This window comes from Diabrotica undecimpunctata, chromosome 4 (genome assembly GCF_040954645.1).
Source record: "Diabrotica undecimpunctata isolate CICGRU chromosome 4, icDiaUnde3, whole genome shotgun sequence".
NCBI classification, from domain to species: Eukaryota; Metazoa; Arthropoda; class Insecta; order Coleoptera; family Chrysomelidae; genus Diabrotica; species Diabrotica undecimpunctata.
In genome coordinates this window covers 112421447-112434996 of record NC_092806.1, presented here as the reverse complement: position 1 = coordinate 112434996, position 13550 = coordinate 112421447, and the positions used below count along the sequence as shown (strand labels likewise).

The 13550-nt window shown below is 30.5% G+C and overlaps 1 protein-coding gene across 1 annotated transcript; it reads right to left on the bottom strand.

The window, feature by feature from the left end:
- Positions 1-271: 271 nt before the first annotated feature.
- On the bottom strand, positions 272-988 carry LOC140438348 (acireductone dioxygenase-like). The gene has a single exon (XM_072528023.1). It carries the CDS (start codon positions 909-911, stop codon positions 375-377), a length of 537 nt encoding a protein of 178 aa, XP_072384124.1. The 5' UTR covers positions 912-988; the 3' UTR covers positions 272-374.
- Positions 989-13550: the final 12562 nt, after the last annotated feature.

The following is a 13550-nucleotide window of genomic DNA, read 5'->3' as shown; positions in this document are numbered from 1 at the left end:
ATAAAAATCTTTTACAGTATCCAAAAATAAAACAACTTGCAAAATCTAAGTCAACTGGTTTCAGGATTTTTCTCTCGAGTTCTTGATTTTCTGAATTACAAATTTATTTCTTTTATTTATACCATACAATAAATCGATTTTAACTTTTTACTAGTTTTCCTTTGTATGTCAACAATTTTTATATTTATTTAAATATAAAACTCGAGCATTTTTTTATACAAAACAAAAAATTTGATAAATTTCTAAATAAGTAATGGATATACACAGAATGTGATATTTAAAAATTTATTTTATAATCTTGTGCAATTATATAAATTTAAATAGTTATGTTATATAGTATGTAAGTTGAATTATATATCTTCATTTGCAAAACGTTAATTTTGTAATTTCTGAACATACTTCTTACGGCAATCCATACTATCACTAGGTCTGTTAAAGGAAGTCCAATTGGCTTCAGAAATAAAAAATCTCCTTAACCTTATATGATTTTGAGTATCCAAAGTAAATCTGTGATAGATTCCACTTGGTAATATCAGCAAATCTCCTGGTACAATTTCTATTCTAACCCACTCATCATTTTTATCTCGTACATCAAAATAAGCACATCCGTCAACACATAAGCGAATTTCGTCATCTTTATGAAGGTGTTCAGTATAAAAAATTTTGGACATTTCTCCATTGTTCTGCAAACATTTTTCTGTGGTAATTTCGTCTTCGTAGTGGCAACCATTTTGTTTCTTTATCTGGTCTAACACACCGTCTGTATCTATGGTAGCAATATTAAGTTTATAATATTTAACACCAACAGAAGTATTTAAATCATTTACATTAATGTATTCTCCTGGTATCTTTTGATGAGGTAAACTCTTATCACTAGAACTGTCATTGTCCATATGCCAAGCACGAACCATATTTGTGACAACACACTTTAAATTGTAAACAACTTTTATGTAGAAATCGACTGCACTTACTAAATCGTGTTTGTATTGTTTATCTGGTAATTTGGTTGTTCGCGTTATCAATTTATAGAGATGTAAGTGAAGGTATGGAACTGTATCTGTTCCTTCATAGAAAACTGTTACCAAAACATTTTCTTCTTGTCAAGAGCTTTACTATTTATAACATTTACAACATTTATAACAAATATATTTATAACCATATCTTTCTTTACGGCTACTCTATGGAGTATTTAAAAAAAAGTGGTACAGTAGGCGGACTAGCGCGAAGTCTCATACTCTGTTTTCTGTATTTTAAATAATATTTTTAAAATTGAATAAAGTAATTTTATTATTAATTAACTATTTTACTTACACGTGTAATTATGTTACACAATATAAAATGTTTAACGTTATATGCTAGGTTATTTACATGTACAATCTCCTGCATTCATCTCTCAGCGGTTGCTTCAACCCATACATAAGAATAAGTTGTGTTACTTAACATCTGACTGCATATCATCATCATCATCATCACGTAGCGCTACAACCCTGGGTGGGTCTTGGCTGACTGTACAACTTTTTTCCAATTCGTTCGGTCTTCCATCAACCTAGGGTCCAATGGAATGTTCATTTTCCGGAGATCTGCTTGGATGTTATCTCTCCATCGCATTCTGGGACGTCCGAGTGGTCTTTTGCCTGTGGGAATCTCTTTCAGTACCAGTTTTACAAGTCTATCGTTATGCAGTCTGTGCACGTGGCTTGCCCATCTTAGTCGCTGTGATTTAATTTCTTGGACAATATCGGCGACATTGTAGAGTGTTTTTAATTCGATATTGGTTCTGATCTTATACTGGTTTGTGGTGATGTCATGGTGAGGTCCGAAAATTTTTCTAAATATTTTTCGTTCAAAGCATCTGAGCTTTTCTTCGTTTGCTTTAGTCATGGTACACGTTTCGCATCCGTATGTTATTACAGGTCTGATTAAGGATTTATAGATTTTGATCTTTGAACTTCTTGTAAGATTTTTTGATTTTATGAGCTTATCCAGTGCGAATAGACAGCGGTTTGCAGATTGGATTCTGTCTTTTATTTCTTCAGTAACATCGTTGTCAGCTGTGACTACTGCCCCCAGATACTTAAAACGTTATACTCTTTCAAAATTAAAGGTGTTGATCGTCAAATTTTGTCCTATTCTGTCTCTTCGTGTCGTTCTATTTATACACATATATTTTGTCTTCTCTTCATTAATCTTCAGCCGTACTTCACTTGTTGCTCCTTCCACCTTGTTAAAGATGTCTTTCGTGGATAGGATGGAGTCCTATATACAGAGAGAATACAGCGGTATTTGACCCTTCGTATTAAGGTTCCGCTTGGTGGTCATTTTATTAATGCTATTTTTGCAGCCTCATATATCTGTCATATATCTGTTATAGTTTGTTTCACGAAAAATGGTTGAGTGCTTAATGGTTACCTGAGTTGATCATATTGTGTATATAAGAGTCTCTCAATAAACTACCGAAGTACACAGGGTCGCACTTCAGAAAGTTTGTTATTTAATATATTTCATTGGTAGCTGTGTAATACACGATTATAAAAATTTATTTAATTTTTTCATATGGTATTTTCAGGTTGTTCAAGTAAATATACTTGATAAATGAACAATTTTTAACATGAAGAAAGTAGTTTAAAAATGTACAGCAATAATAGTTCTATTTACAGTATATACATACAAACAAATACATAATGTACAAAAAATAGATGAATTGAAAAAAAAAATATAGAAAAATATATACCTACAAGTTAATATTTACAAAAAAAAATACCCAAAATAACCAAAATATATTTATGAATTCCTAAATACCTAATTCTGTTTCGCTGTCGCTATCCTCGTCAAGATTAATAACAATTGGTTTAATTATGTGATTCAAAGTTACATATGAATTTTCTACGTTCATTACATGGCGTACTGAATTTTTCCAACTTTCTGGGGAGATATCATCAACACATTTCCTTATTAATTCGACTACACTACCACTTAAAGTCGGAGAAACATTTTGTGACCTAACATTTGACTTTAGTTGGTGCCACATATGCTCTATGGGATTAAATAAACAATAGTAGGGCGGAAGCCGTAACACTGTATGTCCCATGTCCTCGGCTAATGCGTCACAAACATATACTTTTTTAATAGAAAATGATTTTAACACTTCTAACAGTTCATTTTTTAAATAACTTTTTTCAAAATATATATCGTTTTCTAACAGGTAGTTTTGAATTTCAATTTTCGTGTTATTTGCACTTGGAGACTTATGTAATTGACGACTGTGGTAACTTGCATTGTCCATTACTATCACACTATTTTGAGGAAAGTTAGGTTGAAGACTATTCTTAAACCATTGCTCAAAAAGCTCTGCCGTTATATCCTCATGGTAGTCCACGCAGGAGTCTTTAATGTTCTTTGCAGAAAGCCATAAGGCATTAGGGACCCGACCATTTTCTGATCCTGCATGTAAAATTGTTATTCTTTTCCCTTTGTTTGATGGAGCTTTTGTTTGACACCTGTTGGAAGAATCGGATCATCCTTTGGATGGTGTTTCATGAGTGTCAAACCATGTCTCGTTCAGATAAATTATTGGTCGATCTTCTGTACGGTACTTTCTTATGAAAGTTATATATTCAGTACGCCATTTTTGTAAACGATCAAACTCCATAAGCACTTGTCTTTTGTCAATTGTACGATATCTGAAGTCCATTTTAGACAAAATCCTCCAAATGCTAATGCGGCTACAGTTTATTTATGTATCATCATTAGTAAGCCGTTGTTTTAAAGCATCTAATGTAGGTATCCGTTGCTCTTAGTACATTGTGTAAATTTTTCATCTTATTACGTCCTTATCACTTTCGTCAATACATTTGGTAAAGCCGGCATCCTTACGCTTCCTTCTTGTTTGATGTAATTCTTTTTACTGTGGTTAGAGGTATTTTCGTTAAATCAGATATTTCACTGGCAGCAGTATTAGCGGTAAGTCCTCTTGTAAGTAAAGAACTATATATTGTTTTTACGATTTCTCTAGCGTCAGCAGATAAATGCTTTTTCTTTGCTGGAACAGAGGAAGAAGCACCATCAATGTTTTTACACGGACTCCACATAATGCTGTTTTATAGGTATAAATAGGTATAACACTGGTAACACTTGTAACACTTTCAACTAAATGAAACAAAATGTATATTTAAAAATTTCTCATCGGTTTTGTATACTTTTACAAATTATACAGAATAGAGGGAACCTGTATAATTATTCCAGAAAATACTTAATGATCAACAAATTTATTGTGGTCATTAAAAGATCAACCACTGTTAATGAAACTCACTGTTAAAATGTTTACAACTTTATGAAATAAAATGTATTCTAATCGTTTTTATAATTTTATACGATTTTTTAATCGTTTTTATATTACCAGGAATTTATTATACAAACAAGATAACGACACTCCACAGTAGCTTTAATTTTACCTGAATACTTACATGCTCAACTAATGTTGACTAAGTTGGGGTACTTGCGGTCGGGTTTTATTGCAATCATTAAGCACTCAACCATTTTTCGTGAAATAAACTATACATTATTGTCTCATGCAACTTATTTGCTGCCATATTTTTAGTATCAATATTTCTCAGTTTGTCACAATTGTACAAGGATTTTGTTAAATTATGTTTTAGCATATTATGTATTACACATTTATAAGTTCCCGTGTTCTGCTACTTCTTTTATAGGTCAAAATGCTTTCGCGATTTTAAGCGCGCGTCAACTTACGTTTGGCAGAACTAATGTACGCTGCGTTCTCTTTTCTAATTTATTATATCACGTGGTCTACGAACACATTTGTTACCTTCATAAAAGATACTAAAAAATAATAAAAACTGTAAATTTCCACCCTCGCAGACTTATTCAACGACACTCTCCACTCGACGAACGAAATGAAAAAACACTCCGGAACTGTCAAGTTGTAAATTAGACCTTAATCCTATGTACTAATGACAGCACTTTCCTTATTAATTTAATTTTCCTTTTACCTAATTAGGCTGCGCAGCCTTCTTAGCCAGCGCTATATGTTGTGCTATACTTCAGCGATTTTACGGTGAAGTAACTTTACATTGTACACCGAATATCTTAAAAAGAATAAAAATGAATATTGCGAACGGCAAGGGAAGGCTGAAAGCCGTTTCTTATTATTTTCCTCTTTTTTTCTTCTTCTGAATAACGTCTGGAGTGTTTTATTTTCAACTAATGAGACTCTCAAACTTCGGGAACTTTCGAAGGATTTTTTTATTAACGTCCAATAAAAAGACACAAATTTTAGAAATAATTGTGATGAGGTCCCCACTCCCTGATTTCCTATAATATTTATCTAGGTATTCGTGGATAGTAAAAGAAATTACGCGAGTATCCTAGCCTGTGATATCCATAAACTAATATATAGCAACAGGGATAATGAATTGAATAAAAGTAATAAAACAATCATTCTAGTTAGCTAAATTAATTAATGATAATTTACGTTTGTTAACTTAATAATGAACACGATACATAAATCTTAAAGACAAAGAAAAAATTTAAATATTACGATTACGAAGTGAATAATTTTTAATGTATGGGTAGATGCAGTAAAAGATGAATAGAAAGAGTGTATAACCATAGGCGTACATATTTTGCATAAATAATTAATATTGAAATTTATTAGAAAATTAAATTTAATTTCTAATTTTGATAGATTTCAATATAATTAACTAACAAAATGTAGTTATTGAGTTTTAAGTCATATCTCTGAATCCTTTTAATTACAGACGCCAAATTATTTACTAGATTTTATTATAGCTCAGGGTTCTTGTTTGAGTTCAGAAATATCTTTATCTTTAACAGGTTGACTGTGTTCCCAAAATATGTAAACCACGAAATTGTGCATTAACGGTCCCCCGGGACCGGTAGCTTGGCGCGAACACGATGCGTTACCGTCCGACGGGGACCGGTAATGACGTAACTAATTTTTATATTTTTACAGTTCTATAATATAAATTTTACTTATCATCTCTTGTCATACATTGTCATCCGTTTTTTGATCAGGTTTCCTGTTAAGAATGTTTTAAAGTGTCAAGACAACCTAGAAAAAATGTGTAAAGTTAATAATATATTCTTAGTTATTAAATAAAAATAATAGAGTTTCAAAAAAATAAATTATGTTTATAGATGCTATCAAATCAAGATAACACAATGTTACTTTGGTCACCATATTACTTGCCTGTTTGCTTAAATGTTGTGCTCTTAATTTATGATACCATGCTTGGTATTGTTTTCTCCTTTTCTTTCCAGGTGCTGATGGTTTTCCAAAAGTATATAGAACTCTTTTGGGGGTGTCTTCGTGTGAAACTGAGAAAAAAGAAGGCTGAAACATTAAAATTAGATTTTTTTAGCGTGTGGCATTGCGACACATTTTTAAGATTACAATAAACAAAGAACAAAATAAATTATAATTGACTTTATATGAAAACAGCAGTTCAAAGTAGCTGAAAAAAACTAAGTAAAAGATATATTCATATTTAGTTCATAATCACTCAAGACACCCACACAAGAATCAATCAATAAGAAGTGCTATAATCCAAAAATAATTCCCCCATCCCTTACTTACTGGTCGCCAAGAGACACCCTCATATGCACTTGCTACGACAGGTAATTAAAAGTGAGCCACTTGTTCACTTATTGTTAGCCCTGTTAGGCGTATATAATGATTTATCTATTCAGGTGACTGTCCTTTTCATCCCACTCTTGTTAAGGTAATTCTTTTTTAATATACATGGGTTGCAATAAACATGTTTGGAGGTGAAATAAAACCAGGTGTCTTAAAATGTAAGATATTTGTTACTATTTTTCAATGACAACTATTAATTTTTTGATAACCATTTATCGCATCATTAGTTTATGCTATTTATAATAACATTAGAGGAAAATGATGAGATGTTATACACAATACACATTAAAACTGTAGTAAGATCGAAATACAATTTTGGCATTTATTTATTTTAATATATACAGAATAATAATATCTTAAGAAATACAGTAACCATGCATACTTATAGTAGATAGGCAATTCGTTATCAAAATAATATTGACTATAATTTGTTTTTCAAAATTTGCAATTAAAATATTATGCTTTCCACATGTGTATAAATGTTTATAAATCGAAAAATTTCTTTCAGCATAAACGGAATTATTGGTATATAATAGAATAGAAATATGCTTTATTGTCACTGAAAAATGTACAATTTTATGAACAAAGCTTACAAAAAGTCAGAAAAATAACAATAACAATATATATTTTACTGAAATTACATAAATCGTCAATAGCACAAAATAAAAGATAATAAAATAAACAAACCATTGCAAAATTTAAATAAATTGCAAATTGCATAATAAAACCCTAATAAGTTTAAGTTGCTGCGTGTGATATCCAAATATTATATATATATATATATATATATATATATATATATATATATATATATATATATATATATATATATATACATATATATATATATATATATATATATATATATATATATATATTATATATATATATATATATATATATATATATTGTTATGATGTATTATTTGTGAATGATGTTTTAATTAGCAATGAGTGTTTTTTAATAATATATATATATATATATATATATATATATATATATATATATATATATATATATATAGGGTTTTTATCGCAATTCTCAAAGAATTAGTTTGTAAGCACTTTTTGGAATTATCTTTATTATATCTATTGTGAAACACACATATATATCTAACATAACCAATGTAAAATTTAAAATAAACTATCTTTAAATTGAAATTCTTATGAAACTAATTAAATTATATAGACAATGTAAATTTTAAACAAACTATCTTTAAAATTGAAATTCTTATGACACTAATTAAATTATATTAACAAAATTTTGTACCTTTCTGTCACTGAATGTCAAAATGAACTGTTCTCCACTATATAGATTTTAATCACCACTCAATGTCTTCGTTCTCAGCCTCGGTTATCCTTGTTTTTGTGAAATTCCTTTTTCCAATTATCAGCTTCCACCAATTTAAAATATTTTTCTTCTTAACAGCATTTATATTTATTCTTCTTTTTAATATACCAATATCCAATCACCAAATATAATATATAATTTTATTTTCAATTAATACTTTCTTGCATTATCCAATCACCATTTATACATAACATAATTTTTAATCTTCAATAATATTCTTCTAATATACTTTCCAATACTATCAAATTTTAATACTAAATCACTGATTATTGCATACTTTATACTTTCTTCCTAATTCTGACTGACGAATCTTGAACTTATTGAACAATTGACTTCACTAACTGTAACTAACTGTGTCTGTCTTCTTAATAACTAATTGTCTGACTGCTTACTGACTGACTGACTGGCCCCTACTGAACATTTTGAATCCAAATCACCGAGTATTTATACCTTTTCAATATTTCAGAACCATCTGGCAAGAAATCATATTCGAATTGTTCTATTTTCTAAATATATGAATTTTCTGGAATAGTCTATCTCGCAAACAGGGTTAACTCTAGTGTTCTAGAGAATTCTTTTCTTTTCTATCGAGAATTTTGTTGACATTTAGGCTTTTAAGATCAGAATATAAACTTATATGTAATTTAAACAACCTAAATTAATAAATTACACTATTTCAAATCAGTAACTATATGTAAACTAAACATTTCAAATTAACAAATAACCCCACTTTATATTCGTAATTATTATTTAAATGTCTGTCACTTTCAGAGTATGTATATCTGTTTGCCTATGCACATGGCTCACTTAAATATATTTACAATATTATAATTATAAAAAAAAACTTTTTACACTTATTATATCTAATATTATCTAGTGTATAACTTATAAATTATTTTTAATCACTATTTTTCTTTCTCCTATATAAAATATCATTTCAATATATATATATATATATATATATATATATATATATATATATATATATATATATATATATATATATATATATATATATATATATATATATATATTATATAATATATATATATTTATATATATATATATATATATATATATATATATATATATATATATATATATATATATATATATATATATATGTTAGATCACTAACCACGTATTTGACTTTTTAAAAAAAGAACTTTATTTGTTACAAATTAAATATTAAATAATAGTACAAAATTAAATTAATTTAAAATGACTACAATAACTGGACTGGTCGAAGTTGCAGCTAAGAGTGATTCCGGCATCTGAGACTGGTAATTTATAGGTTTGGTATGAAGTGCTGAATTGCTGTTCCCATGAATGTTGGCCAACGGTTCGTACAAAGTTCTAATGCGTGCTCAGCGGTTTCTATGGGAATGGGATGATGAAATCTGAAGTCGGCGAACTTAAGCTAGTTCAAGGTTAATATTTTCTCATATAACTGCTCCCCTTATTAGTGAAAAGTCAATGCCATTGCTTTGACTTTTACAGAGTAATTGGTGTTTCTGCTTCGCTTTCTTGTTGGACATTGGGTCTTCTTCTGAAGGAGGCTAAGCCCTGAAGTTTCTGTCTAATGGAATTTCTGCGTGGTAATGAAGTTGGAGGCTGATCCTGGGACAAGGAGATTGCAATTTTTGGGAATATTTTGGTTCGGTATTTGCAGAAAAGGTATAAGATAACTAGGATAATAATCAGGGATAAGGTTGATATAGTGAATAAGGATGGATGTTCCTCAATAAATGATTGGCTCATAATATGGTCCAGTTCTTCTGAATATTGGTCCAATTTGTGTTGTGCAATATTTAAGTCATCTACGTTGATCTTACTGAGTTTTAGTGGTTTCAATTTTGATAGGTGACTCTTTGTCTCAAAATGGTCACAGCATCTGTAGGGTACGTTAACTGGGTGACTTCTATACGTGATATTTGTATATTTCTCAATTTGGTCTCTAGCATGAATTCTGGTACTGCCGATGAATGCAATACATTCGGGAATTAATCTTAAGATTGAATTTGTTTTGATTATTTGTGTAGTGACGTCTTTTCTTGCACATTTGATTGTTATTGGTAATGGATCGGAAATGGTTAGTAACCATAAATTTCGGTCAATGTCTTGTACATTGTAACCTTGTGCCAAGAGCATGGACATCTGGCAAGTTTTTGGTAAGTTGCTGAGGGGTTTCAAAAGCTGGGCTTCACATATAGCATCTGTGTCTATGGGATACGGAAGAATGTCTGTACACATTCTTTGGTTTTGACTGATTTGTTTGCATTTTTCGGTGTCCATGGGTAAGACATATGAAATTGAATCATCATCTCGCGCTATGTATTTATGAACAGTTGAAAGTATATGATGAAAACCAGTTTGATTATCTAATATTGGTATTGAATATAATTGATACAAGGTGAATATTTCGGGATCAACTAACGGAATTTCGAGAACGAAAACAATTTTTGAATCAAGCTGATAAGCTTGCAGTTTTATTATGTCAATATACTGAGCTATATTTGACATATAAGTGGGTAGAGGCAATACGTTATTTTGTAATGACTGTGAGATTTCTTTTAATGCGTCCATTAAGTCTATGGGCGAAATAATAGAACTATGTAGAATTTGCAGGCGAGAGAATGTGATAGAATTTAGTATATCATTTAAATAATTTTCTAAAAATACGTAGCTTTCCATTAAGGACTCACATAAATCTAGTATTTGTAATTGTGCTTGGTAAAAGGAGATGTCATTATTAATGTCCAGAAGTGTAGTCTCGATAGTTTTTAAGTCTTTGTTAAAAGTTTCTTCGTCTATTTGCAATTTTTGAATTGTAGTGTTGAAAGTTCTTATAACTGAAGTGGTAACAGATATTTGATTTTTTAGGAGATTTTCAATTTGAGTTTCATCGGAATTTATCTTATTTATACATTTATTAAAGTATTCGCCATCAGAGGCGTCTAAATTTCCAGTAATAGATTTCCAGATTGTTCCAATACCATTTACTAAACCGCGTTTTAGGCGTTTATTATAAGGTACTGTGTCAGAGGTTATTTCTTTATATTTTAAATTAACGGAGTTTGAGATTTGTTTTAGCAGACTAACATGTGTCTGTACTTCGGCTTGAAAGGCAAGTTTTCTCGGTGTATCCACGTTAATAAATTTTTCTAACAGGTTTTCCAAAATTCTGTCATTATTGGATATTGTAGTTTTGATAGGTAATAATTCTTTGTAAACAAGTAAAGTCCATTTGTCATTAGATATTCGTATAGTTCCTTTTTCATGAAAAAATATTCCAATTGTGTTATTAATTGGAGTGAGGAGAATTTGGGATTGGACGATAGGAAGGAGTCCATAGAATCTGTAAAGGAAAATTATTCAAAATAAGGTTTCAGTCTGTCAAAATTTACTTTAGAGGTTTGGTTAGTTTTGGGGTTAAGGATAATTGCGGAATTTGTAAAAACTTCTTGAATTTCGAAAGGTTCATTAAAAAGATTATCCGATTTTGATTTAATTTGGGATTCTTTTACGTAAACTTTGTCACCAATTTTAAAATCAGGTCTTCGTTCTGAAATATTCTCGTCAAATCTTACTTTCGCCTTTTCTTTCTGTCTTTCTGTTTTTGCTCTGGCTACTTTGTAAAAATATTCCATGCGGTTATTCAGGTCTCGAATATATTTACTCATTAGTGTTTTTTGATTGTATAGAGTTTCTGGTGGTCGGCCTGCAGTGTGCCCAAATATAAGTTCATATGGTGTGAAACCGTGGGTCTTATTCTTTGTGTTGTTATAGCATATTATTGCATAAGGAAGTATAGTGAAGGGATGATCGTTTGGGTTCTCGGCTTGATTTGCTCTAATCATTTCTGAGAGTGTGGCATGAAACCTTTCTATAGATCCATTAGATTGTGGATGGTTAACGCTAGAAAATGTTAGTTTAATGTCGTATAATTCGCATAGATCTTTGATTATAGCATTCTCGAATTCTCGATCGCAGTCACAATGAATTCTTAGTGGTGTTCCATAGTGTTGAAAAAAGAGTAGGAGTGTCTTGACTACTGTTACTGCCTTTTTGTCTTCCAAAGGATAGGCTTGCGTGAATTTTGTCAATTCGTCACGAATAGTTAAAGCGTAGTTCCCAGTAGGGTATTCGAATATGTCCATATTTATTCTTTCGAATGGTGTTTTTGGAGTTTCTGTTATGACTAGTGGTCCACTTAAGTTTTTCCTGCAAATCTTAACTTTTTGGCAAATTTCACATGCTTTTACAAATTTCTCTACATCTTTTGTTAAATTCTTCCAATTGTATTTCTGCTTTATTCTTCTGACAGTTTCGTTTATTCCTCTATGTAAGTTGTTTTTACCGCAATGGTAATGATCTAAAATTTGAGGGATTTCGTCTTCGCTGGCTGTTTTAATTATATTTTGACAGATTCTTAATTTTAATTCTTTGTCAGCAAAAATATAAGAAAATATCTCTAGGATAGGTAGTTCGAGATTATTTTCGACGCAATATATTTTTGATTCATCGAATTGATCTTTATTTGCAAAAAGTACAAGAAACAAGTGTGATATTACTCGTTCGGGATCAAACGGTAATGGTATAATAAAATATTTTCGATCTTTTACAGTTTTGCTGTGTACAATATTAATTCTTCGGTTACTATATTCCATGTTTTCTTCGAATATGTCATTCATTATGTTCTCGTGGAGTTCTTCAAGTTTATTTTGCCAAAAAAATGTAACAATATTTTTGTTGGATTTGTCTAATAAGTCCGTATTCGATGTTTCAATTTTAGAATAATCGATTATTGACTTTGTTCTATACAGTTCGATAAACTTGTCAAGTTCTTCGGACATTTTTTCTATATTTTCTTCATCGTCGTCTTCGTTTTCTTGAGTTTCCGTATCATCTTCATTCGATGCATGTAATGAGATTTTTGATTGAAAGTTTGCACAATCCTTGAAATGGTTAATCTTTATCCTTGAGAGGGCATCTGCATTTCTGTTTATTTTTCCTGCGCGATGTTCTATTTTATAATTGTATTCTTCGAGTTTTAGGCGCCAACGCGCTAATCGGCTTCCGGGATCTTTTATCGAGAAAAGCCATGTAAGGGGTCGATGATCGGTAATCAGGGTGAATTTTCGGCCAAAAAGATATGGTCTAAAATGTTTGACTGCCCATACGATAGCTAATAGTTCTCTCTCTATAGTCGAATATTTTGTTTCGGCACCGCATAATGTTCTGGAGGCATAAGCTATGGGTAAATCTTTTCCAATAGGGCCTTGCGATAGAACAGCTCCAATCGCGAATGCACTAGCGTCAGTTGTTAGTAAAAATGGTTCCTCAAAATTGGGATATATAAGTATTGGATCTGAAGTTAAAATATTTTTGAGTTCGTTAAAGGCTTCTTTGCAATCAGAATTAAAAATAAAAGGTACGTCTTTCTGAAGTAGTTTCGTAAGTGGTTTAGAAATTTTGGCAAAATTTGGAATAAATCTTCTATAGTAACCGGCTAAGCCTAAGA

Bases quoted from the DNA above. Each gene is read 5' to 3' on its own strand.
- LOC140438348 (XM_072528023.1), bottom strand. From the start codon at position 911: ATGGTTCGTGCTTGGCATATGGACAATGACAGTTCTAGTGATAAGAGT.